General features: G+C 37.8%; 1 protein-coding gene across 11 annotated transcripts in view; it reads right to left on the bottom strand.

The window, feature by feature from the left end:
* RWDD4 (RWD domain containing 4) overlaps window positions 1-27,198 on the bottom strand; it is a 50,294-nt gene that overhangs the window by 20,497 nt on the left and 2,599 nt on the right. For 4 of the 11 annotated variants that reach the window (XR_005933154.1, XR_005933150.1, XR_005933152.1 and 1 more), the window contains exons 3-10: window positions 26,575-26,684; window positions 26,320-26,464; window positions 25,428-25,542; window positions 24,398-24,447; window positions 24,229-24,231; window positions 11,386-11,588; window positions 7,260-9,135; window positions 5,563-5,690 (exon numbers count right to left, since the gene is read on the bottom strand). Coding sequence is in view for 4 of the 11 variants with exons in the window: in XM_030018315.2 (XP_029874175.1) it covers window positions 3,884-4,168; window positions 24,229-24,231; window positions 24,398-24,447; window positions 25,428-25,542; window positions 26,320-26,464; window positions 26,575-26,684 (708 nt within the window). In the remaining 7 variants the exon portion in view is untranslated. Of the gene's footprint in view, window positions 1-3,868; window positions 4,169-5,562; window positions 5,691-7,259; window positions 9,136-11,385; window positions 11,589-12,926; window positions 13,081-14,374; window positions 14,527-15,264; window positions 15,341-22,069; window positions 23,087-23,113; window positions 24,232-24,397; window positions 24,448-25,427; window positions 25,543-26,319; window positions 26,465-26,574; window positions 26,685-27,198 lie in introns of those variants that run through there. The other 7 variants (XR_003923967.2, XR_003923968.2, XR_005933151.1 and 4 more) reach the window with 7 other exon arrangements.

Raw genomic sequence — 27,198 nt, 5'->3', positions numbered from 1 at the left:
ATGGCACACTGTTTTTCATTGCAATCTTGTTACAGATGTTCATGTGAAACAGTAGGAGATTAAATAATGTACCGTGGTAAAGTAGAGGAGATTAGTGAAACAGAATATGGAATGACAATATTGATAGTTTGAGATTTCCATTTGCATGATCCTTTCAGAAATGAATCAATCCAAAGAAACAATTCTCCTTTATTTAACAAATGGCAACAGAAATGAAACCATTCACCTCCAAGATGAACTGAAGGTAACTTGGCCACATGCCTGTGGTCTTCAGATTCCAGAAGTATTAGTGTCTGGAATACGGCTGAATGCCACAAGATGATTGCCCAGATGATTAATGAAGCAGGTGCAAATAAAGTCATTGCAGCAACCCTGAAGAGTGTGAGAGTATGCAAAGGTGCTAATGCTGAAAGGCATAATAGCCTGCTGCCCTGCAAGGAACAGCAGAGCTGTTCGTAGCAAGGGGGAGGTTCCTATTACACCACTACAGGCACTTTTGAAAAACAGTTGCTGGTTTAATTTGTAACACTATCTGAAAAGAAAACGTGCTCTCTCTCAAGAATATTTTAGGGTCAAACTCACCTCAGTGTAAAGCAAGGGCAGCCCTGCTGACCCTTCTGAAAGTAATGGAATAATACAGAATTTGCTCTTGGAGCAGCTGCCAGGCATGATAGGATGCAGGTACCAGAATCTGGAAGGTTTAATGGAGGTGTAAGCGCGCTGAAAACTCCTGCCTTCAGATGGAACACAGCTGGGTGAAAAAGTTAGGGGTAAAAGCCCAAATTTTTAGGACAAATTAAGCACCTAAAGTTGCTGGAAGGCTGCCAGTCTGATTTTCAAAAACTCCAGAAGAATTTAGAAAAGATGCTCTTGAAGATCTCACAGGCCACCCAAATATTTTAAAAAATTGGGCACAACTTCCTTTTCTGGAGAAGCAAGAATATGGTTTCTAAACATTCATTACCTAAAGATCACAAGGAAGTAGTCATTAGTCACAGCTTTTCCCTGAACAGTGGCCACAGAGTCTTGGAATATCAGATTAACATCCACATCTCCTTTGCTAGCACTGAACACCATGGCTTATTTTCTATTCCTGTACAAAAGAAGAGTCAATTAAAACAGAGGAAACATACCTGTAGCCTTATTCTGTCACACTACTAAATAAAACCTGAAGACTAAGTGCATGTACAAGGAAAACTGAATTGTTTCCAGATGCGTTCCAGACCTTGTTCTCACCAAGAAGGAGAGGCTGGTCGGGAATGTGAAGCTCAAGGGCAGCTGCAGTGACCATGAAATGGTGGAGCTCAAGATCCTTAGGGCAGCGAGGAGGGCGCACAGCAAGCTTGCTACCCCGGACTTCAGGAGAGCAGACTTTGGCCTCTTTGGGGATACGCTTGGTAGAGTACCATGGGATAAAGGCCTGGAGGGAAGAGGGGCCCAGGAAAGCTGCTTAATACTCAAGAATCACCTCCTCCAAGCTCAGGAGTGATGCATCCCAACAAAGAGGAAGTCAGGCAAAAACGCCAGGAGGCCTGCATGGATGAACAAGGAGCTCCTGGACAAACTCAAACACAAAATTTTACAATGGGGTTACAGCGTTGGTGGATAAGGGAAGAGCAACTGAAGTCATCTACCTGGAACTGTGCAAAGCATTTGACACTGTCCTGCAAGACATCCTTGTCTCTAAGTTGGAGAGACATAGATTTGATGGGTGGACCACTCAGCGGATAAGGAATTGACTGGATGGTCGCACTCAAAGAGTTGCGGTCAATGGCTCAACATCCAAGTGGAGAGCAGGGACAAGTGGTGTTCCTCAGGGGTCAGTATTGGGACCGGCGCTGTTTAACTTCTTTGTTGGAAACATGGACAGTGGGATTGAGCGCTCCCTCTTCAAGTTTGCTGATGACACCAAGCTGTGTGGTGTGGTCAACATGTTGGAGGGAAGGGATGCCATCCAGAGGGACCTCGACAGGCTTGACAGGTGGGCCCGTGCGAACCTCATGAAGTTCAACAAGGCCCTGCACATGGGTCGGGGCAATCCCAAGCACAAATACAGCCTGGGCAACAAATGTATTGAGAGCAGCCCCGAGGAGAAGGACTTGGGTGTGTTGGTTGATGAGAAGCTCAACATGACCCAGCAATGTACGCTTGCAGCCCAGAAAGCCAACTATATCCTGGGCTACATCAAAAGAAGCATAACCAGCAGGCTGAGGGAGGTGATTGTGCCCCTCTACTCCACTGTCAAGTAGACCCCACCTGGAGTACTGTGTTCAGCTCTAGGGCCCCCAACATAAGAAGGACATGGACCTGTTGGAGCAAGTCCAGAGGAGGGCCATGAAGATGATCAGAGGGCTGGAGAATCTCTCCTACAAGGACAGGCTGAGAGAGTTGGGGTTGTTCAGCCTGGAGAAGGCTCCAGGGAGACCTTATAGCGGAAAGGGGGCCTACAAGAAAGCCAGAGAGGGACTTTTTACAAGGGCACGTAGTGATAGGACAAGGAGTAATGGCTTTAAACTGAAAGAGGGTACATTTATGTTAGATGTGAGGAAGAAGATCTTAACTGTGAGGGTGGTGAGGCACTGGAACAGGTTGCCCAGAGAAGTTGTGGGTGCCCCATGCCTGGAAGTGTTCAAGGCCCAGCTGGATGGGGCTTTGAGCAATGGGGTCTTGTGGAAGGTGTCCCTGCCCATGGCAGGGGGGTTGGAACTAGATGATCTTTAAGGTCCCTTCCAACCCAAACCATTCTATGAAAACTGGTTAAAGCTGGTGTATACACAACCCAGTGCAAGAGGTATATCACAACATCAGGTCTATACTGTCAGAATCAACTAGATGAGCAAGGTACAGAATAAACCCCAGACACTCTGATGCAGCCTGGTTTGGACTTTTTATAACAACTATGACATGACTGGGAGGGCAATCTTGCTGCTCTGGTAGTGACAGTTCAGGAATAAAAAACTATCAGATTGCCAAATATGCTAGTTAACTGCAAAATTTAATGCTATAAGAGATTGTCATGTACACTAGTTGGGATTTTTAATGTGGTTTAATTTTCCTTGTTTTTAAATATTTTGCCTCTGTCTCTGCCTGCACTGAATCTAGATGCAGCATACATTATGATTTGCTGTGCTCCCAATGTCATTACCATCTGCAAGTCTAGCTTTAAACCCTTCAGACATACTAGTGATAAAATACAGGACCGAATAAGGACATCAACATACACTTTGTATGATTCTCCTTATAATCTCCTTTATGTATGGCCTCTTGCTTCCTTCCTCCCTCATCAATTTTCTTTCTAACATTTTGTCTTAACTCCTTGCAGCTGGATTTGCCTTTGGAAACTATTTCTGTCTTTGGTATAGAATATTGCCAGTACCATTTGAAAATCAAATTAATGCGAATGGCAGACACTGGACTTCTAAACCTCAACATTCAAATTCTGTCAAACATACTGCATAAGCAATTATGACTATCCTTTTCTACCATTATATGCTATAGAAGTGGACTAGTCACCCTTAGAAAACCTATCTTTTTTTACATGACAACAATATTTACACAAAGCAAAGATGAATAACAAACTCCTAGCTGATACTGGGAGTAGGACACCAACTGGGAGAATGCTCCTGCACTGCAGTAGCACAAATCTTGTTCTCAGAAATTTCAGTTTGGCAATCTCAACAAACATTGTGTAAAGCTGCATGCTGGACTGGCATATCAAACCAGGAAAGAATGCCCTTCAACTTATGTTTGGAAGAAGTACTTGAGTAGCAGTTTGTTAGTGGAAGATATAGTAGGTTGTTGAAGGGACGAGGGAATTCATACCTACAAAATGTATCCTTAGGATTAATCCCTTATAACATTTGGATTATATAATGACAATACATCAATTATAGAGCAATGGAGTAAATATAAAGAAATTGTTAACAGACTGACTTTCACAAAAATATAATGATGGAAGGCTGATATTCAGTTGAGTTATGAAGAGGAATTTTTTAATCCTAAATTCTCGTTGGTGACAAATACTTCCTACTACTCTATAAGCACATAGAATATAATCTTTCACTGAATTTCTTGATATAAGTATGGAGCAATCCCTGTGTATAGGAGTATCTGCTGAAGAAATGTGTCTTTCATGCAGCAACTGGCATGAGTCCATCAGATCAAAACCCTGAAATAATAATAAAAAAAGTATAGGTTCAAACACAGAGCTGAGTATATTTCCTGAGTCTGCAGCTGGCATATATTCCTTTCCCTTCCCTGACCTCAGAATAAAGTATGAGGCAATAAAATTCTGAGGGGAAGGGAAGTCAATTGTGAAAACAGAGAATATGAAAGTATCACCCACACACAAAGCAAGAGAGAAAAATGAACCCAAACAAGAGAGAGAACTGAAACAAAGATTGAAATGACAGCGAGAACGAAGTGCAGAGACAGAAGAAAAAAAGCTGTCAGAAATAATTAGGAGGACTGTAAAAAGTAATCCAAGAAAAATAAAAAAGAGAAGTGAAGGGTCATTTTATAGCTAGTTAACTGCATCTGAAAGATATTATAATATAACATATCTCCTCTTCCAAAAACGTTGTAAGATTTTCTCCCCTTCTATTTTCTTTAATTAAGAAAATCCTGAAGTGCACATTCAGTGTCATACAGCGCTGTAATTTATCCAACAGCCACTGCTGAAGAGGTATAATTGTAAACTGCATAATTTAAGGTTTGTTTTGGTTTTCAAATTTATGAGTCTCTTGCTAACCTTTTTGAAATTTTTACACTTCTCTTTTTATTTACTGTATTTGACTGATTAACTCCCATTGATATGTTGGAAAATGCCTATTAAAAATCCAGACAAGTTATGCCATTATTTAACTAAATTGACAGCAAAATAAATACAGAAGTAAGTCCTCCTCTCTGAAATGCTGAAATATGGATAATGAGCCCTTGGTAAGTTAGATAGGATCCAGACATTAAAAAAGAAAAAAAAAAAATCTATTAAAACCTCATGCCTCAGTATATAAGGCAGCTTCTAACTGAGGAAGCCATAAAGTGAAATCCATTAGACAGTAATTTGATATAAACTGTCTCGTACATTCCTTTGAAGGACATGACAAAATACTGTCAATGAACAGAAACCTGCGCTGAAATTGAGGTCATTTGACGTGACTGTTACCATTTTTGTACGACGAGATTTTTAATTTGGAAAAAAATCCCATAGGAGGTCTAATAGGCTGTTTACCCACCACTGGAGGTGTAGAAAGCAAATTTGACTATTAACTAGGGAAGTTTCAATGTCTCCCATTGGTCATAATTCTTATTACCAATAGACTAATGGTTTTGCAGAAGTCAAAGGATGCCACAGCACTGAAAATTACAAATGACTTGAGCAAGTAGCAAGCAGCTTAGAGGCAATAAAGATCAGCTTTGTATATGATTGCTCAGCTATAATTAACTGTGTGAGCTTTCCTGCCTTTTGTAGTACAAAGAAGTCAACTCCACCTATTCCTAAAGACTGTTGATGTTCTTATGGTCAGCTGCAACTCAGAAATGGTATAAGAAGCTGTTCCTTACCACCTTTCAGCTGTTAATCTCCATGTCTCAACACCTACTTATTTCTCTGTGGATGACTTATTCCAAGTGCAGAAGGAAACGTGAGAAGAAGCTCATTTGTCCAGAAAGACCAGCACTCCTTCTGTCCTCTAAGTCAAAGGAAGATTTTTATTAGAAGTTGATGAAGTATAAATTGATCTTATGATTTAATGAACAGAAAGAAAACCAAAACCAAGAACAGTAAACCCCCTCTCACCTTGACCAATTGGTTTCCATAAAAAAAAAAAACAAACAAAAAACAAGGAGTTCCCTGATCATTGCCCATGTCAGTATTGGCACACCCAAGACAGAGATGTATGTGTTAATTCCTCATGTTTATCAATAAATAAATCAGTTATATCAACATTCTCAATAATGTTTTTTTTAATTGATTGCTTTTTATGGGACTTGTCAGGCTCCTAGCCTGTTCACCACAGCACTAAGACTTAATTTCAAATCATTTTAGAGGCCTGGGGTTTTTACATGTAATAATGAAAACATAGCTTGATATAATTAAAAAATGGCTTGAATTTTAACAAGCTTCTATCAATATACGTTTAAGAAACCACTGCAGTTGAACTGGATAAAAAATTGGCTGAGTAAAAAAATCAGAACTTTCTTCAGTATATCACCATGAATTGGGATAAATTGGAATATGTCAAAATACTGTGATTTTTAAGGAAAAATGAAGATAGGCGAGTTTGGAAACAAACGTTTAGTTCCAAAATTCTCAGTCAAAATAAACACTTTAGCCACTTGACACATATTTCTGTGCTGAACAAAATCACAACACATAAGATGCTTGAACTACACCTTCTATCCTTTTTCAGCCAATTTATTTCTTGATAAACAAAATGTCAGTTTCATATATAGCAGACACATCCTCCAGCCTGTTTGTAGTGAGGAATTTTGAGAGATTTCCTTTTAGAGACACAGATAACCTATTCACCTTTGCTTCTACCTGGCCTAATTTTCTCATAGATAATTAGTTTACTCTCAAAGTTATTTCTTTTATACAGTTTTGGTGTCCTTATTCACGTTACAAAGAACAGCATACATAAAACCCAAAGAACAATGACATGTACATCACAAGGTTTTGCTCTGCTTGCTTTGATGCTGAAGTGACAGTTCCCAAAAGAGGTCATAACTTAGCATAGGGAGGTGCACTGATTTCCTACCCAGTCCCCATCTGCTCCCAAGCTAACTTGAGGACAGATGCCCAAATCCAAAGCCCTGTGAAGTGTAAGAGCAGACTTTCACCAGGGAACCCCCTGGGAATTCAAAAGCCAACTCAAGTTGCACCAAGGAAGGTTTAGATTGGATATTAGGAAAAATTTCTTCACAGAAAGGGTTATCAAGCATTGGAACAGGCTGCCCAGGGAAGTGGTTGAGTCACCATTCCTGGAGGTATTTAAAAGATGTGTAGATGTGGTGCTTAGAGACATGGTTTAGTGGTGGACTTGGCAGTGTTAGGTTTACGGTTGGACTCCATGATCTTACTGGTCTTTTCCAACCTAAACGATTGCATGAGTCTATGAAAATCTTACAGTTCTTGGCTTCGGCTCCCTCTGGTGGGTAATGCACACTCCAGAGGACAGCAACTACTGGTAAAGGTAACCACCACGAAACAAAACAACATGCAGGTTGCTATGTTTTTCTTAAAACATGCAGAAATACACCAGCTGAGTAATGATTATAACTGAGAACAGAGCTTTAAGCTGCAACTTGACACATTCATCCTGAAACGAGGAAGATCCAAGGTTCCTGCCAGAACTGAACTCCCTTCAAATTCAGAGAAGAAGAGAGATGGGTGTTTTGGTCCAGGCAGAAATCTGTTTTCAGCACCTAATGTTGATTAAAATAAAATAAGGAACTAGTTAAACACTATTCTTTTTGATGAGAATATTCGCTTGGATTTCCGTTCTTGAATGATACTTTGAGGCCTAAAGTTTGATGTCTTTTCTCAAAAACATTTTGTTTGCACGATTCAGAAAATATTCATTATTTCACAAATCTCAAACCCTGGAGACTCTTTGTTACAAGGAGTTTAGTTCCAGTGGAAAAGAAAAATATGCTTTAAATCTGTGGTATCTTACCTACAAACCATGTAAGTCCACACATTTACCAGCTGAAACAACTGAAATTTTGCAAACATCAGCAATCTGATAGCAGAGGCTTAGAATTAATCGTACTTTTCTGCTCTCACCAGTGGCACCGATAAATCAAATTATAACTCTTGCACCCCTGTGTTAAAAATAATTTTTTTTTCAGAAGCTTACTTGTTGATCTGAAACACATAACCTACGGTTGTTTTGTTGGAAAAATAACCAGGTTGGGGTTAAGCCATGACACTAAGCTGCAGGCATGTATTTTACATCACAACTTTCATTCTGAAAGAAAACTGTAGAGTTTATAAAAGACATTTCTTTCTAATTAATATTTTCCTCCTTTTGAAAAGGAAACCATCCAGCTTTCAGGTACAAATAAGAATCTTCTATCAGAAGCTCTTCACTAGGTATGTAGTTTTACTTGGAATTCTAAGCAACGGATGAAATACCCTAGAAACCTCTCCTAGAATTATTTTAATTAGTTCCCTCTCCCCTTATGCTGCTTCATATGTTTGCATCTTACATTAACTAAGAAGTCATATACAGTACAGACTGACTTGTTTGTAGACATGTAGGACTGGATCCTCCATGTGGTCTGTGCTCGCTAATTAATCTGGAAATTTATGAATCTTCCTGCTTGTGTATCACGGAGTGGGGACAGAACGGATTTGTATCAACCTGCTTACAACACTCAGTTCTGTGCTAAGATAATACATATAAGCAAATCTCATGCTTCTGGCATTCATCTGCCGAGCTCAGGAGAGAGACTGCTCCTCCTCTCATGTACGTAACTGACTCCTCTCAGGTACTGATATCTGTGTATCTAGGCATATATCAGATGTATGAGAGGGAAGGTGTTTTGTCTTTCCTTGAAACGCTGAGACAAGTTGGAGTAAGAGAGGGTGAATGGTGGCAGTACACTGAGGGAGCAGAGAAAATCCTTTGTTTTCAAATCCCAAGCTCTAGACCATGTGTATGGTCAGATTTTGTATCAAGAAATCATTCTCCTACATCAGACTGGCTGCAAGTTTGGAGGATCTTTCTTTGCTCCTGCAGCACTGAAAACAGTGTCCCTTCTTAGGATTGTAGGGAGGACTCCCTTAATAAACTGGTGAGGTATTATTAAGATGAATCACACATATACTTTTGAACCTATTTTGGGGGGTTGGAAAGCAAGGGGGAAAAAAAAAGGGGGTGCAAACAGCTACTCTCAAAAGGAAAAACCTCATCAGTTTTTACAGACAGGTGAGATATTCCAAGTTTTCTCCACCACACCATGTTCTACTTAGCTTTGTGCTGACAAACAAAATGAATGGCAGCTTGCTGCTGAACTCGCAGAGCCTGACCCTGCTGAACATATGCCAGAATTTCCTCATCCCCATTGTAAAAACTTTCCTTTTCCTCCTGACATTTAGCATTTTGGGGGAAAAACTTGGAATTGATCATTCTAGGTAAACAGAAAGAGAAAGCCTTTGCTAAACACATTTTCCTTTTCCTTTATTTACAAAACTACCAGCAGTCTTACAAGTAAATAAATAACTCTTCCTGACCCATAAACAGCAAACCCAAACACCATTATTTCATAATGACATTGGAAGTACACATGAAAGTTACCTAATATGCAAATTATGTTCTTAAACCAGTTGCCCTATCTACAAATTCTTCATAAAATTGCAGAGACAGGCCCTTTGTAAGTACACACAATATATGCCATTATCTTCAACTGCCCTAGTTAACTCTAAGCACATTCAAAGATAAAGGTCAAAGTCTCTAATATGACATTTAGTGTACAACCCAATAGATTTGTATAGTTGCAAACAAAAAATAAATCTTATATATTCATATTAAGTGTCACATGCAGACAAAGGAATATAAAAATTAATAGGAAAGGCAAAATTTAGTTTAAGCATTTAATTTTCCCCAAATCTACCAAGCTGATTTTCTAATTATTCTTCAGTTCTTCTACTAATAAAATGAAAACGTGTTGTAAACACTTTCGTCACACGGTAAGTAGTGTTCTGTCTGCCAGCTGACTAGAAACATCTCAGTTCATACCAGGTAAATTGCCCATGTTTTTGTTAGTCTCAAGACTGTTTTCAGACTCACTTAAATACAAGGGGATTTTTTCACTATAACTTTTCAGAGTACTTAAAACAGGCTCTTGTCTGCAGCTCCTACATCTTCTGATCTTTGTTGCTTTCCCTCAGATAAGGTCCTTGTCAAGAGCTGATGGGTGGAATTGGGCAATGACAATTTTTTGCAAGTCACTGCGTAGGCTTTCAGGGTAGAAGGAATGGGATCTGCTGTTCATGGGTCCAATTCCATCTTTGCCCTAGGTTATATTTCTCTTATATATATTGGTGTGATGAAGCTAAATAGAGAGAATAAGCCTCTCAAGCACGGAAACTAGTTGAATCAAAACATACTGGAAGGCAACCAGTGATAATTCTTGACACAATGAAGTAATGTCTGCGTTATATTCAGTACACTGATAAATACATCTTTCTGCACAAGTCGTACTAAATTAATTTCTAACAACCCTAGATGATAGCTTGTGCATTACTATTTCTACCTGACAATTTTAGGTTTGCAACAAGAAAAGAAAATAATATCCCTTCATGCATGCTTTGAGTATGTTGAAGGATAAGACAAGCAAGGGCCAAACCTGTTTCATTGAGATGCAAAAGAGGAAATAAAGGGGGCTGGATAGGAAGAAAACACAGAGCAGGTTTGGGCTCAATAATGGACTTTTTGTTTTACAAACTTGTAAAGCCCAGAGCACATATCCACAGACAAGAAGGTGATCTAAGATGAGGATTGAAGGGAAGAATTAAGATAAAGCAAAGCCAAAAATAGACATATCATATCCTGTGTTACACCTTTTCTCAACAGATTAAATACAGCGTTCTGTCTGTGAGTTCATATAATAGAAAAGCAGCCCCAAAACCCCAGTGCTGAATGAGTCCACTTAGATCTCATTTTACAGTTAAGAGAAAAAGAGTATTCTAGCCCATACCTAATACTTTCCTTGGCTTCCTCAGATTTGCAAGACACAGCCGAGTTTGTTACGAACTCAAAGAATTGAGAGCAATAAATGAGCAGATACAGATTTTAATTAAGCATAAATTAACAACTGCTGATAAGATTTTGATTCTAGATTCACATTGCCTTAATTCCATGCCAATCCCACCGTTTCTGATAGGATTGCTGATGAAATTGGGTATCCAGGGTGAATTAAGAATGACATGTCAGCCTTCTACATCACTCTAACTCAGCATGACTCTCTAAGGATTTAAAGTAACATGGACTCTCCTCTGTATAGCTTTTCCTGAATACTGAGAATTGAGGTGACAGGCAAAGCAAACTGAAGACTGGTCTTCTGGAAGTCTTAGAAGATTGCAGCTGATTAAGCGAGAGAGATAAAGAACATCAGAATAAGCACCCAAGTGGGAAAACCAAGCTGAAAGAAGGGAACTTAGAGAAGTTATTTAAAGAAAGAGTGAAGGCACCTGACTTGGGAGTATAAAATTACTGCAGGTTTAGGATGCACCTTTAAAAATACAGAGTTACACTCAAGACAAGACAAAAAATATTGTGATGTTCAATTTTTCCCTGTTTAAAGCTCTAGAACATGATGAAAAGCAATCCCCAGCATCTGGGACAGAGGTGAATAAAGGAAAAGTGATGGTAGGCATACCTGTACATGGATACATTCTGTGACGTTCTGATGTGCTTCATACTTCATTAACCTCTGTTTTCACAAGGTGGATGTCAAAACATTTTGGAGCCTGCTTGCTTGACAGGTTGTATTCCAAGTCATAGGTTTTCCTCTTGAAGCAGTAACAGTGATTTTCTGGAGAGCCCCAATCTTGAATCCTTGATCAACCTCTTGCTGCAAGACTTGAGAGAGAAAAAATGTTCTAACTCTTAACTTCATTTTTTAAAAGTTACCATCAAAATGATTTAAGAAAAGATTATGCTGGAAGAGAGCATAGCATACATGAGGATGGCAATAAAGACAGGTATGCTCACAGCAACACAGACCCTTCTATAAACCTTGAAAACGTCTAACAAACTCTGATAAAACAAATTATTGATTAGAATTTAGTTAACTGGTCTGGGTAACATAATGGAAAACATGTTAAGTGATGGAGAAAAGTTACAAGACAATAATGCTGTGAGAGAGAGGAATTGAAAGTGTGTGGAAATGTCCACATCACAACATGATTATGGATACAATACCTGTGTCATTCTAGGTGCTAAACTCAAAGATTTGTTCTTTTTATGGAACAGGACATTAATAATCTGTGACCAAGTGTGGCTCTGGCATAAGAGCCTGCGTTTACTTATAAAACACTAGGGAAAGGTATCAACAAAGTGGAGGGCAGGCCAAGGACATCAACAAACCACTTTGATTAACGGGGAAATTACCATAAGGACTGATTAAGAACTAAATTGATGTAACTCATACTAACCAGTAACCAACAGGGGTAGTCTTCAAATACATAAATAACCCCAAAGATATCCCAGAAGGAGCAACTTTCTTTACTGAATTGAAGGCTAATAGCTTTATAATCTCTAAATAATTTAAGTGCTCATCTGAGCACTATGAGCACCACACTGTGGAAGGGGTGGCAGAAAGAAGTACTAAATTACTTTCTTAGCTCTGATGCACAACCCCTCTGAACCTCAGAAACAACATTTGATTTTCCTTTGTTCTTCATATGAAAACCAGAAAAGATCTATTTGTAAAAAAACTCATGAAATGCATGGGTTTGCTGTTAAATTATTATTGCATTATTAAGGTTATTCTGCAGTAGTAATTTTATTCTCTGCAGTTAAACAGAATTTCACAGCATGTGTTTTATTTTGTTTGGCCAAACTCCAGGCTTTTTGATCCTCTAGTAGACCCTAAAGAGTTGCCTGCAGATTGTAGAAGGAGTTACATATGTTTAAGTGGACTAAACAGTACATTGAACAGAAAAAGGCATTTAGGGTTATTGAGAGTAATGTCTGAAGTTCTGTCTATTTTATGTATTTATTACAGCAGTAACACACTCACTTACGTATTGCTTGTCCTACCACAAGATTCTGAGGAGTGCCAAAACCAGTGATGTCTCTAACTCCTTTAACTTATTTTTTTACTGAAACTAAACTTTCTCCTTCTTTTAGGAAGTAATGTATTGCTGATCATTCCAGCTGAGTGCCCTTCTCTTAATTTTGGGTTTCTAGTCTCACCTGTCTCAAGAAGCTCAGCAGATGCTTCCTCCCTGAGAGTAAGTGGAGCATATTCTTGATATATCTTGTGTACTTTCTGGAAAGACCTCAGCCATTTGCTTTTAGCTTGCTGCCTGTGTGCAGATCACTGCTGAAAATATCCCTGTAAAATGTGCTATGAAGATGAGTAAAAGACAAGCTGTGAGAACATACCAGAAAATTAAGAAGCTGCTCTAATCATAAAACATGATTAAAGAACACCATTACTTCAGGTAAGTGCAGCTCTAGCCTACCAAATTGCTGCACAGTTTGGCAGATGGGCAGATACAGGTTTGAGTCTTAATACCTCTGTTTTAATAAATATATATCTCAGCTGGGCCTCAGTTACACCATCTCTAAGATGGGGATAAAATCTCATATGCCTTTTGATGACAGTGTTATCAGCATCATTAATAAAGATTTGGGGGAAATTTTCCTTCAAATGATACATTCTAATGCTGCACTTCGTACTATAATGAGAAAAAACACTGCTGCTCATTTAAATAAAGATACTATTAATCTGCGGGATATAATGTTGAAGGAAACTCTTCAGACTTAGTATTTCTTTCGTGCAAGTGCTCAGCAATAAAACTTCCAGTGGTTAAAGAAGTGAACCACTTTGAGACTAATGAAGAATAAATTCATCTCCTTAATGGACTGGAAGGAAAACCATGTTTATTCCTTTACCAAACAAATTCTGAACAGAAGGAACTCACCACTAACCTAGTAGGCTGAGGTTTGTAAATACTTGAAACAAAATTTTCATCCTGTCTGTACCACTGGTTAAGAAGCTGCAGTTCTTTGTCACATTCAGTGGCAGGTTTATGCTTGAGGAATGAAGATGACACATTAAACAGATCCTGCTCATCTGAAATGTTTGAGTCTGATTCTCTGTTAGACTGAATTCCAGCTATATTTTCTTTTGATGATTTGCCAGTTCCCCAAAAGTGTTGAGCAACACCTGCCTGATTATCATGTCTGCACTGCTTTTTCAGTCAGAACTCTCTCTTTTGATTCCCCATGAGATGTAACACATAACATTTTTTGCTTTTGCATTATTTCAGTTAAGTTTCATTCTTCCAATTATATCTTTAATTAATTCTAAGTTTTTCTCTCATAATATTGCTGGGTTGACAGGATCATCAGGCTTGCACCCAACAAAAAAACCGGAAAGCAATGAAAAAGGGAATACATACACAAAGGAGACAAATACAACCCTGATTTACATACAGCACAAAAGCCAACCTAACAGGTTTCTTATAGTGTGTATCAGTCAAGAATCTGCTTCACTATCCCTTATTCTTTTGCATTCGAGGTTTACAATATGCCCTTTCTTTATATAATAAAGCCAGTAATACATTTAACTGTACCCAAAAAATATAAATTCAATTGAATTCCAAAATCAAATAAAAAGATCCTGAAAATCTTACAGCTAATGTTTGATGTCTCATCTCTTGACACTTCTTCAAAATCTCCAGATGTAGTAAAACATTGTGGTGATCACTTCTGACACCACCTGGAAGCCCCCACCTCAGGTCCATCAGCTGGAGTTACAACCTTTTTCTTTACAGCAACTGTACAATTGAGGATAGAATTCTTCCATTAATACATTTCTTTCTGCCTCCGATTCTAGTACCAATAAGTATAATGAGATTAGGTGGTTGTAATCAAAACTGCAATGACTTTTTATTATTTTGCTGTATTTGATGGCAACAAAAGCTTTGATTAAGTCAGAGGATAAATATTTCTCAAATAAGACAGATGTTCTTACAGAAGATATACTTTGTACATTCATAACTTAAGCAATATGATGTAATGATGCACCTTACCAAGATTCTGCATATATGCACAAGTGTGGCAAATCACATTTTAACCATTCTGCTCACAAGACACACACTTTAGTTGGAGATTTAAATACCGATGAGCCAAATTCACATGTGCAAAATGTACACCTAATTCCAAATTTTGTGCACTACCCTTCCTTCCAGCAAATAAGATTTTGAGCTTGCAACACTCAAAATATTAAACTACTCAGAATCTGGCAGTAAGGATGAAGCTACATTTTAGAGTTGTCTCCATCCCTTCATGTAATGGAAATTGCATTTGGTTGGTATACAAGAATCTCACAGCTTCAAATCAAAATTTCCAGATTTGCTCCTGTGTATAACTTTCTTCTGGTGACATTCTTTCCTCCCCTCAATAGTTTATCATTAATAACTTCAAAAATATTTTATAGTCTTTTAAAATACCTTAGAGATGTTTTAATATGTGGAGAAACAATTTATGTTTATCAACCGTATTTTTTAGAAGACTAACCAACCATGTTCTTAAGGCTCCAGACCTCAAGCTGTTCCTCCCTCCTTTCACCTCTTCAATACTTCTGTCATCTTCTCTCCCTGAACAGATACACAAAGAAGTTCAGTGTTTGCTTTTCGTATGTAGCACGTGTGTCCTCACAGAATATGTTTCTTCCCCATTTCCTGATCCTGCAAGACACTGACCACCCTTGCTTCCTTTGAGTTCAGTGATACAGCATCTAACAGAGTAGGGCTTGTGTCTGTGGAACAAAGATTACTGTGATGATCACAAGGAGATTCTGCCCAATCTTTACCAGTCAGAGGTTGTAGTAGAGGCCTCAAGTATATACATTTACAACAGGAGAAAACAAATTACGAGGGAGACATATTGTAGCTTGCACATTATAGTATATGCAACGTGACACAAGTTATCTTAATTAGTTCCAGGTGTGAGGCATCAGCACCAGCCAGTAGTTTATATATTAATTTCCCCCCACAAAATACCTTTTTATATAAAAGCTATGAAGGAAACACGCAGTGATGCCGAGTACCATTTTTTGCCCATGCTGGGAAGAAAACCAGGGGAGGGATATTATCTGTAGGTATGCACCATGAAAAGAGTTAGAGAATTCTCATCATGCCATGAAATTAGGAAAGACAAGGTAACTGCTCTGGAACTCATCCGACTGAACAGTTACTTGACACATACACACACTAGCTAATAAGCTAACATATCTGCTTGCACTCAGAGCATTTTAAACATCACAATAAGCAAGTTAACAAAGAAAGGATATACAAAAATAGTGGATCCACATTCATATAAGCTACTACAATTATCTTTTAGAACTTCAACTTTTTAACTCTTTCAGACTGATTGTAATGCCTGTTAACCAAGTCCAGGTAGCCTTCGTTGACAGCAAACGTGGATGTCTTTCATCCCAGAGAAGTAAGCAGTATATCTCCTCTCCTTCCATCAAATGAAAAGGGATGGAAGTAGGGCTCATTAACAATACATTAGAATCTGCACTGACTTCTGTAACACAAATTTATTGAAAGCAATGCTTAATCACATGGACTGTAGCTATATAGTCAATGTAAAATTATCCATAAGCATTTATATGTCACAGATCCACTGCATGGAGGCTCTGAAATAGGCACTAGAGCCACTCAGATCCAGTCAGTCTTATTAAAGCAAATTCATTTGCCTCTATACCTGGTCATCCTGTTTCAAATGTCCACTTTGTCCCAGGGACAGTTCTGTTACTTTATTTACTTCTACAAAGCAAAAACTTTCTTCCCTTTTCAGATTTATGAGCATACTAAAACTCAGGTTTTTGTACTGCTTTCCTTCTAACAGGGACACTAGGAAGCAAAGCACTAAGCATCTGCTTGGACACTACTGGGGGGCGGGGAAAGAAAAACAAACCCACAAACAAAACCCAAAAAACATGTAGTCACAGAAAGAAAATCTTCCTATGCATTCTTTTTCATATAAACATCACATAGGCAGCTGTAATTTTGGCACATCTTTACTTCTGAGTAAGACTGATTTCCTTCCTTTGAGTGGATTTGTAACTTTAGCACTATTTTAATCTAGGAAATAAATTTCTATACTACATCCTATACTTTTATCATCTAAAGCCATATGGCATGAGGGGAAAAAAAAAAAAAAATCATAGTCATGCTGTGTGCCAGCTAACTAAAACCTGGTAATATTCTAGTGCTGATCTTCAGAGAAAAAAAAACAACTGATAATGCTGTGCAAATTTGTTAACCATCTATAAAGGCTATGTACTTTTTATCAATGGGCTGCTACATTTTTCCTGTACTATTATAAAATCTCTCTCTTCAAGGTCAATTGAACCATAGTTTTCCCTATAAGTAGAGATCAAATAGTTTCCTACAGTGGAGACAGCAGCTCTTTCAATAGTAATGCTTTCTTCACATTTGTTTTTCCTGCAGGAAATCAGAAAATGCATTACTGACAGAGGCACTTGATTTAAAGTAAGATCCTGCTCTGAAAAGTGACTCCACACAAGACTGTTTATGTTTATTGCCTCTCAGTGACACTATAACAGATAATTGTTTGAGAAGGAAAAGATTATCTTTTCTTGAATGATATCTTCCAAACTCATCCTAGACTGATTTTTCCCTTTCACTGATCATTACTGGTAATAAAGATACTGCAGAAGAAATTATGCCCTCAGAGACATGCACAAAACCCCATTCCTCTCCACTGAGGCTATGCAGTTATAGTTTGGCTTTCTCTCTCATTGCTGTGAATTTATCCCACTTCATAACATAAGCAACTTTCAGCAGGCAATCACAGTAAGAGTTTTAAATTTCTGCTGTATTGTAAACACGAATACTTAAAACACATCCTACTGTAGGAACCACAAGCATGAATGGTCAGACACAGTAGCAAGGGATAGCTATGTAAAACTTTAAACTAGACAGACAAACTTTCAGTCTGACATAGGACACCAGTGTCTGGATATACATTCTCATATGTCTTGTGTAATTCAGCCCTTTGGAGTCACTCCTCACTTTGCTCTGAATGAAGAAAAACAGTTAATTCTTCCTTTCACCCACATCAAGTATTTTAACATGACTTTCCAGTGCCTAGTCAGTACGTTTTGTCTTAACTTATTTCTGAGAGTACACCAGACTTTCAGAGGTTGCTTCCATGGGCACAGAAAGAGAATAACAGGAAGCATAAGTCAGACAAACAGAAGTTATTCTCACAACCATGTAGCAGTCCCCATTCTGAGACGAAGCCAAACCCATGTTGGTGAAAGAAAAGGTGACAGTGACAAAGAAAATCTATAATCCTCTTGTCTTTTACCATAACACAACCTCATGCCAGAATTTATAGCTCTGCAACCATATGCTTAGCTTTTGTTTTGTTGTACTGTCCTGCAGCAATGAAGACTTAGCCCCTATGCTCTTCTAGTTTTGCATATGAGGATGCTTTTCCCCCTTCCACTTCCTCCTCCAATCCACCCAGAATTCTCACACTTCTGGTATTTTCTCTGTTGAATGAACATTTCTTCCCCCTTACATTCTGCTGTTAACTACAAGTGCTTAGGGTGCCATACTATAAGCCACAAAACATAGTTGAAGGAAACAATTTCCAAAGAGGAACTATTTCTGGTTCAGACCAGTTCCACAATTTCCACAGCACGAAGCTCACAGTATAACCCAAAACCACTTGTATTGCCTCAGATGAAAGGAGTATGTCCTCCATATGTTTGCACTTCTACCAAAGGTCCTATATGAAGAAATGCTGGCTTTTCCCCTACTGTTCTTTTACTCACCAAAATCTAATTGCTCATCAGTTGGGCACGTTTGCATAGTTTAACCCCAGTCAGCAACTAAGCACCACACAGCTTCTCCCTCCCTTCCCCCCCACCCAGTGGGATGGGGGAAGGAATTGGGAAAAAAAAGTAAAACTCATAGGTTGAGAGAAGAACAGTTTAATAGGACAGAAAGGAAGAAAATAATAATGACAATAATAACAATAATAAAATTACAATAATAAAAGAATTGGAATGTATAAAACAAGTGATGCACAATGCAATTACTCACCAACCAATGCCCAGTTAGTTCCTGAACAGCAATCCCCCTGGCCAACTCCCCCCAGTTTATATACTAGACATGACATCTCATGGTATGGAATACCCCTTTGGCCAGTTTGGGTCAGCTGCCCTGGCTGCGTCCCCTCCCAACTTCTTGTGCCCCTCCAGCCTTCCTGCTGGCTGGGCATGAGAAGCTGAAAAATCCTTAACTTAGTCTAAACCTTACTTAGCAGCAACTGAAAACATCGGTGTCTTATCAACATTCTTCTCATACTGAACCCAAAACATAGCACTATACCAGCTACTAGAAAGAAAATTAACTCTATGCCAGCTGAAACCAGGACAATGCTTTATCTATCCACCCCACATACAACCAGTTGCAGCGGTACTGCAGATATTAGCAGCCTTGATTTCAGTGTCAGCTGTACCAGGCTGACCCAGGGGGTGAGCAGGATATGCTAGGTACGCACCTCTTGATTAATCACAGCTGTCACCCCTCCACCCAACGTACTTAAAGGCAGTCTGCATTATTCCCTGGGATTCAATACATTACAGTGCAATGGAGCATCTTTGGTCTTGGTACTAACAGCACCAAATGAACTTGTATTTAACATCATGCAAATACAACTAAAGACTTCTTCGAAGTTTCATCCAAAATAAAGTATAAAATACCAATGCGATTGTGACAGTTCTTGTGCCCATCGTACTTTTTTTTTGTATTCTTCAAATACCTGTATCAACAACAGAAAGAGCTGGACAGATTTTTGACAAGAGGTTACGGTGTTTCAGAGATACCAAATCATTTTATAGCAAAAACTACATACTTCCTATGCTAATAGCTCCTCTAAGTTGAGGCTGGAAAGTGCACTGCCTAGTGATGTGCTCCAGGGCACCACAAGGTCTGACAGAGGGGGAAAAAAAATGGGGGGGGACGGGACACGACACGGGACAACACGGGGGGACGGGGACGACGAGACTCCCTGCCTCCTTAACAGCAAGCAAACCAACCACAAAATGATAGCCTGCTGAGAAAAGTTTTGAAAGAAAAAAAAAGGCATAGCTTAAAGTTAATTAACTTTCAGAGGCATTAGGAATATTAACCAATTCAAATATGTACTAAAAGACTGAAGAGAAAAAATATTTTAAGTTAAATTTCAGTTAAAAAACCTAAACTTCATTTAAGCATTGGTATTGCCATCTCAATTTTCTGCACCAAATTTGTGCCAAGGGAAGATTCTCAGAGACAAATTTGAAAAAGGGAAAAAAGTAAGCTATGCTTGATCGGATGAGATTTCCAAGTGGTTACTGCAACAAAACTATAGATAAAAAGCATTTTTTTGGAAATTTTCAACTAGTGCTTCAGTAAGGCAATCAGTATATATGCACTATGGAAAATTTTATAAACCAACAAATTCCTTTTTAATCATCCTGTATTTTGGACACTTGCTACTTTACTGTTACTGCTATTGACACTTGTCGTCTTAGGCCAACCAAAGCTCTACTGCAAAACCCATGAATTTAAATAGGTGCTGTAGCCCTACAATCAAGAGACTCTTGCCCTACTGAAATAAAGCATAAACCACCATTTTTCCACTGCTAGTGAGTTTTTACTTCAAAAAAGGTGGTGGTGTATTTTTCAACAGTGTTTACAATTCCCTCAGTAGTCGTGATCTCTATTTACAGTTGTGCCTTTCTTGATAAGAATCATTACATTTCCCCTCCCCTCAGTTGTCAGTGCTTAGGCCTCTCCGTAATATCGAGGACCTAGATTTTTGAAATGACTGTGTTCCAACCACCATGTCATACAAGGAAATGGTTTAATGACACAAATTACCCTTCAAAATTTACACAGAAGCAAAGAACCGATACACAAATTCCCCATGCAAAATATTTCCCTTAAAAGTAGACTTCCAAACAAACATGTTTACTAACAGAACCAGAGGAGATTGCTCGGATATCTTCACAAGAGTGTGTGACTTATAGGCAGACTAGGAGCTGAAAAATCAGGCATTTCGCAAGGTTAAAAAGTTTGCTGTTACACAGAGCAACACTATAAAAGCAAGAGATGTGGTTCTTATTTGTCCTTCCCCCACCCTCCCTAACTAATCTATTCAGATAAATTGTCATGGCAACTTGATTTATGCACCAAGGATACTAGCAAAGACAAGTCAATTCCCCCTGGAGACGTGAACAGAAAAAGTCCTGCCTATTCTGATGCTGGCAGAGGCTAAAGCTAAATGCCCTTCCCTGTTACAGGCTCACCGTGTACCTACCACGAGAGCAACTTCTCCCTGCCAGACGCTCTTGCTCAGATTGCACCCATGAGCCTCCAGTTTGTTTCAAAGGCAAGACTGCATCATTTGGAAAAAGTCCTCCCTTGGATACTTTACCAGCTTTTACTAAATACAAGCTGGGTTCAGAAAGAAACCATGACTTTCTGAAATTAAGAATTCTATAAAAATTAATACTATTTTCCTTATGGAGGAAGCACATACATTTATGAATTGTTAACTCAAGTGTTTCAGTAAAAACTACAGCCTCTTGTTGGATGACAGCAGTACAGACCACATTTCTTTCAGATCTCTTCACAGTCTCTTCAGAAGGGTGAAAATCACAGAACAAATTCAATTTTTTTTTCCTTCACCTGCAGTCACAACATTTCATGTAACTTTTTTTCTTTTTATATATATATGAAGACAAGCAGTAATTTTGCAATATATTTAGTGTATTCTCCTTTGGTAAAACAGAAATAATTTAAGAGAATTTAAGAAAACTATATTAATGTATGTTGCATATAAGCTCTCTTGACACAGTAGCATAAACGCTTCCACTCCATCAACTGAAGTCCTAATATGACAGTCATGTAAACTATCCTCTATTGGCTACAAAGGCTCTTAGCACCACTGATCAGAACATCCAGCCTGCACCTCTAACATCCCCCTCACCAAATGCTGTAGCCGGTGTGCGCAATGGAGTGCACTCTTTCAAAGAGACACTGGACTTGCTGTGTGTACTGAAGATAATGCATATTCTCCTATGACTCTCAGTGGGATTACTGACCCTCATTCTAATAACAAACACAGCTACTCTGAAGAACACGCAAACATATACTGAAAGAGGGAAGATATAATTCTTCCACCAATTTTTAAGAATGCTTTCTTTGTAATAGAAAATCCTTTGCAAGTTCAAACTTGGCCCTCGAAGTGCAGCAGGTAATACACAGTTTAAAAAAAAATAAACACATACCACAGCAGATAAATAGGCATTTATTAAAGTTCATCTCAAAACAAACAAAAATAATAAAGGACATTAAGGCATCTTGTATTCAGTAAATGTTCATATGGTAAAGATGACTTCTCTTTCTGATACAAGAGAGCAGAGTAGGAAAAAAAAAAAGTTCTCCCAGCACATTTGGCAGAGTGCTGACTTCCACTGTCCCACCACTCAGTCAGCAAACCCCTCCAAGGAGGCCCATTTCTCCAATGAAAGAGCCACAAAATCCCAACGCTCATTGAGACACGTGCAAGAAAGCACTTCTCCCTGCCCTCAGACATCCATCCTTCTGTAAAGATGCACACTGGAGAAAGACTAATGGATGGATATTGCAGAGAATAAAGACATACTCCTGCTATAACCACTCTTTTTTGAGCAGACTAGAATATTTGGCCTTGCTTTCTCTAGTATTTACTATTTGAGCCAGTAACTAGTGAAAACGGGACCACAAGCTCTAGTCTATATTGCAATGTAACAATTTTTATGTTCTCCTTCTACATTCATATTAGATAAACAAATGACAAAGGTCTTGTTTCCATGGAATAATTTATTTTGATGAATTATGCTGTCAAGTGACCAATCACTGTTATAGTGCTTTTTTCTTCAATTGGAATAAGAACATCAGGAAATGTTTACAGTATCATTGGGTTCACTATAACAGGATTTTAACTACAGAGTAAAATATAAATTAATAAACACTGCATATAGCACTATTCACTTCACCACATTGGCTCTCTATATCCTTTGTCACATTCTAACCTTCATTTAAGGCAAGTTTGTTGGTTTTTTTTCCAAAGAATACCACATAGTCTCTAGATAAACTTCTATGACTAGGTTTGCGAGTTAGGAAATTGAGTTTTATAAAATGTTTACTTCAACAAATATTAAAGTTAATAAGAGAAAGATGGTGACCCAAAATTGCACTGTATTAAAAGGTGGAGTTTCCTTGTACCAAAGTCCTTTATTCATCATCTTTAGAACCAGTTTTGCTTAACTATAAAAGAGACACAAAAAGAAAGTATTCAAAGTTTAGACTGCCATTCCATTTATTAGGAAACAAGAACAACATTATCTCCATCTTACATAGAACACATGTATACTTAATTAATAATACAGACTGATTGTGCTACTGTACCAAGAGACTGAAAAGCATCAAAAATTATTTCTTAAGCTTAAACACTAAATGAGCTTATTTCCTGAACATGAAAGTTGATTTTAAAAAACAACAACATCAAACCCCAGAAAAACCTTGGGGTACTGTTTCTATTTAATTTGAAGACTCCGTCACCAGCTCTCCAAAATAAAAAACATGAAGTCATGGAAGAAGTATCTCCACACATCTCTGAGAGAATTCCCATATAGAAATTTACACAATACAAAAAGAAACATTAACTTACTATTTCTCACTTTTTAAAGCTAAGTGTATAATTATTAAATGTAGTGCTTCTATCGTGAAATCTATCTGGAATCCAAGACATCCACTACAAATAGCCATTTTTAACTCAGAATGACTCTGCCCAAACCCACCATTATCATTTACTTGCTCTTATTTAACAACTGGAACCGGTGATAGGTCTTACACCGAGAATTACTTATAGTTGTGTAAAATAAAATAGTTTGCTTTCAAAATTGTCAAGCAGCTATACTGATTTCCACTGAATCAGCAAAGACAAGAGGGTGGAAGCAATCAATGCTGAGGGAGCAAGTAGAAAAGAATTATTCACTGGAGGAGTTGTGGCAGAGAATGTTCAGGCGTGTAGAAGACAGCAAGGTGCTCCCACTTGGGACAGCTCGTTTTTTCTGCTTACTTACCCACTGTCCTCCAGAACCTGGCAGAACCACTAACTTTACTTTACATCTTGTTGCCATATGAAGACAAAATATTTGCAGTCCATTTGGCTACCAAAGCTCTCTCATCAAAAAATTAAAATTTAATTGCTCAATAAATAAAAAAGAAATACTAAACCAACAAAGTTCAAAGAGGAATCAAAGTCCTTCTGACTCTAACATTCAGAAGGACTAAGCATTTTAAAGCTTTTGAGAAATACGTAGAACAGAATCCAAAATGAGCAACAGTTCTTACTATTTCTTGCAAATCTTTTTAATGTTAAAAAAAGATAACTTGAAAATACTTACATGCTGGACGCATATAGAAATGAATCAGACACCACAGTCAAATCCAAACAAAGTTAGGAAGAAAAGCAAGAAAAAAAATCAGATTAGTTTTCTTCAGCTATAAGTAAAATTATTTTTAATGTACATACGCAGTATTTTCATTAAACTGCATATAATACAGTCATGTTACCTTAATTACGTCCACCCAGTTCCATCCTCGCGGAAGCTCCCCTTTGTTATCTGCAGAATAAGAAGGTTTTATTTTCAACACACAAGCTAAGGGGAATCCTTATATTTCTTTAAAATCAATACACAAAATTCTAAAGATCCAAAACCCTTAATTTCTCCACTACAAAGCCATGAGGACAAAAATAGATATTAATGTCTTAAACACATCTTGTTCTTCAAAGTAATTCTGTTTAAATTAATACACCTCAGTCCATCTGACATTTAATCTAGAAGGCAACTCCAACATGAGCTGGGCTGACCAATGATGCATTCTGTCAAAGAACAAAATTTTATGCAGCTTTTCCTTTATATGGTCAACATTTAATCTGCCAATTATACATCAGGTTAGGTAAATTATATGCAGGAATTGCTATCATAGGGTACAACTTATTGCTGCAATAGGATAGTATTATCCAGATCATTATTAGAAATTAAGGTTAAACACATAAAAGTTGTCAGTAGGATTAGTTGAAATATTGAACGCTTCTCAATCAAAAACCTACCATTTCATTGAAAGCATAAAGTATCTGCAGAAGCTCCTCTATTTTGAGGATACAAAGTAAACTAAATGTTTTATTTTGGGTTCCAAAACAAATACTTTCATCTAGAAACTACATTTTTAATAATGTGAATTATTTACAAGGGCCCATCAACAAACCACCTCTTTTGTTGAAAGTGAATTTTTAGAAGTTCCAAATGTTCTCCTCCCACAAGTATTTTTTGAAAACTTCACTTTTGCCCCAAACTGAAATAAAAAAATAAACCAAAACCAATGACATCTTGAAATCCCTACTCCATAGAAAGTCGCTTTGACCACAACTAACATCTTGGGCAAGAATAATTCATCTAAAACAAGCAAAACAGAGACCACAGACTTAAAGTAGTTAATCCTGTAAACAAATAACTACTGATTCTGACTCTAGCAAGATGTCACTGCTATAAAATTTGGATTCTCATACTGCTCAAACAAAGCAATATTATAGTGAACAAACCTGTTTTATCAGCTAGTTTTCGTTTCTGAGTTTTGGATAACTGCTCCTTTTTATCTTTTTTCTTACTTGCTGGCACATCAGGAGTTCCAATTGCAATACTATTGCTTACTGAAGTCTGAGAAGGATAAAAAAGCTTGTTAATATTTTACATATTAGTTCCACAGATACCTCTGTGTGTGATTACTGAACCTGACATACTGAAATATCTTGACTGTCAGAAAGAAGCAATGCTGTCAGCAGTCTGCAGCATTTAATCAACATATAATCATGATTGTAGTTTTAAAAAACATGTGTTGGGGACTGGAATTATTCCCTTTCAGAGTCACAAAAGGCACCTCTTACACTTTTTAAATTTAGTCATAGAGTGTGATTTAGTCTGAAAGGATTCAGACTTCCCAAACATGGAAGCTGTTCCTTCTTCCTCAAAGCAAATCTGTAGCACCACATGGCCAATAATGTCCTCACACAACACAGAAGCCACAAACAGACCCAGCCTGACTCATTCAAGACCCTGAAGGTGCACTTATGCAATCCATTGCACTCCAGAAAGGTTGCAGTAATGTGCCACCCCCAGCAGACACCTTTAATCTCCGTTTCAGCTCTCTTAAGATTTGCTTCTGCTCCAAGTCTCCATTTTTATGTTACTCTGTGGGGCAGAACTGCAGCCCACAAACATACTGATATTTAATTATTATTTCGCTGTTATACAACAATTATGACCACAGAACATTGTGGCACCATACTCTGTGTGTCACTGTTTAGCCACTAACATGTGTATACCCAATATACTGATTAACAACTTAAAGACAGAACTATGAAGTATTTAGAGTTGTAATAACCATTTTTTGCAGTTTTAAAAGCAAGAGATTAAAATCTGAATTTATCTACTTACCACAGTGTTAACAGGCTGATTTTCCATGAATAACTCTTTATTATCTTTGGCATATTCAAAAAGTGTATATGTCATAGCAGTTCCAAGATTCGCTTCAACTTCTACCATTAACTTATCCAATATACTTTGTTTAATAGCTGAAGATCTAAAAGAAAACATAAAACTCAACTCTCACCTAGACAGATGAAGAAAAGCTTGTCAACCAAAAAGCCTCCATATATAAGGCTAGGGAATGAAGCTGTCATAAATACTTACATTGTGTTGTTGAAGAAAGCATCCATTGAGATGACCGGTGCTGTTTGTGGATATGTTTCCGGCCAAGAAACTTCTATTAGAAAGGCTTTGGGATCTCCACTTTCACCTATCTGAAGGGAAAAGAAAAACTTCATAAATCAACAGTTTCCAGTCACTTATTAAGGATTACAATGCCAATATGCAAGTCTTTCACTTCTTTAAGACTATCCAAATTCCTTTAAGATAACAACTATTTTCGTAAAGTTATCAGTCAGAAAATAAAGTTGTTATCTAGAAAGAGTATTAAATTTATGACATCAATATCAATGTCTACCCTGCAGTTTTCATCCTAGAAAAAGCAGCAGAAACATTCAAAGCTCTCTTTATGTTTGGTTGGTTTTTTTTAAATCGCTTGGTTTTAAAAGCTACTTTGTACCATCTGCAAGCCAACTATTATACAATCATATATGAAAACAGAAAAGATGAAGGCTTCTTCCCTCCCCCATGCATCCAAGCTCAGAGCAAGATGAAAACAAACCACAAGAGAGCATTGAAATGAAGATGACAATAAACTAGTGACCTAAGATAGCAGAAACAATAGATAAGAATTTCAATGTTTACATCTCATCCCTACAGATATTTTAT

This window comes from Aquila chrysaetos, chromosome 1, assembly GCF_900496995.4.
Source record: "Aquila chrysaetos chrysaetos chromosome 1, bAquChr1.4, whole genome shotgun sequence".
NCBI classification, from domain to species: domain Eukaryota; kingdom Metazoa; phylum Chordata; class Aves; order Accipitriformes; family Accipitridae; genus Aquila; species Aquila chrysaetos.
The sequence above is the reverse complement of the archived record's forward strand: the minus strand, read 5'-3'. Positions and strand labels throughout refer to the sequence as shown.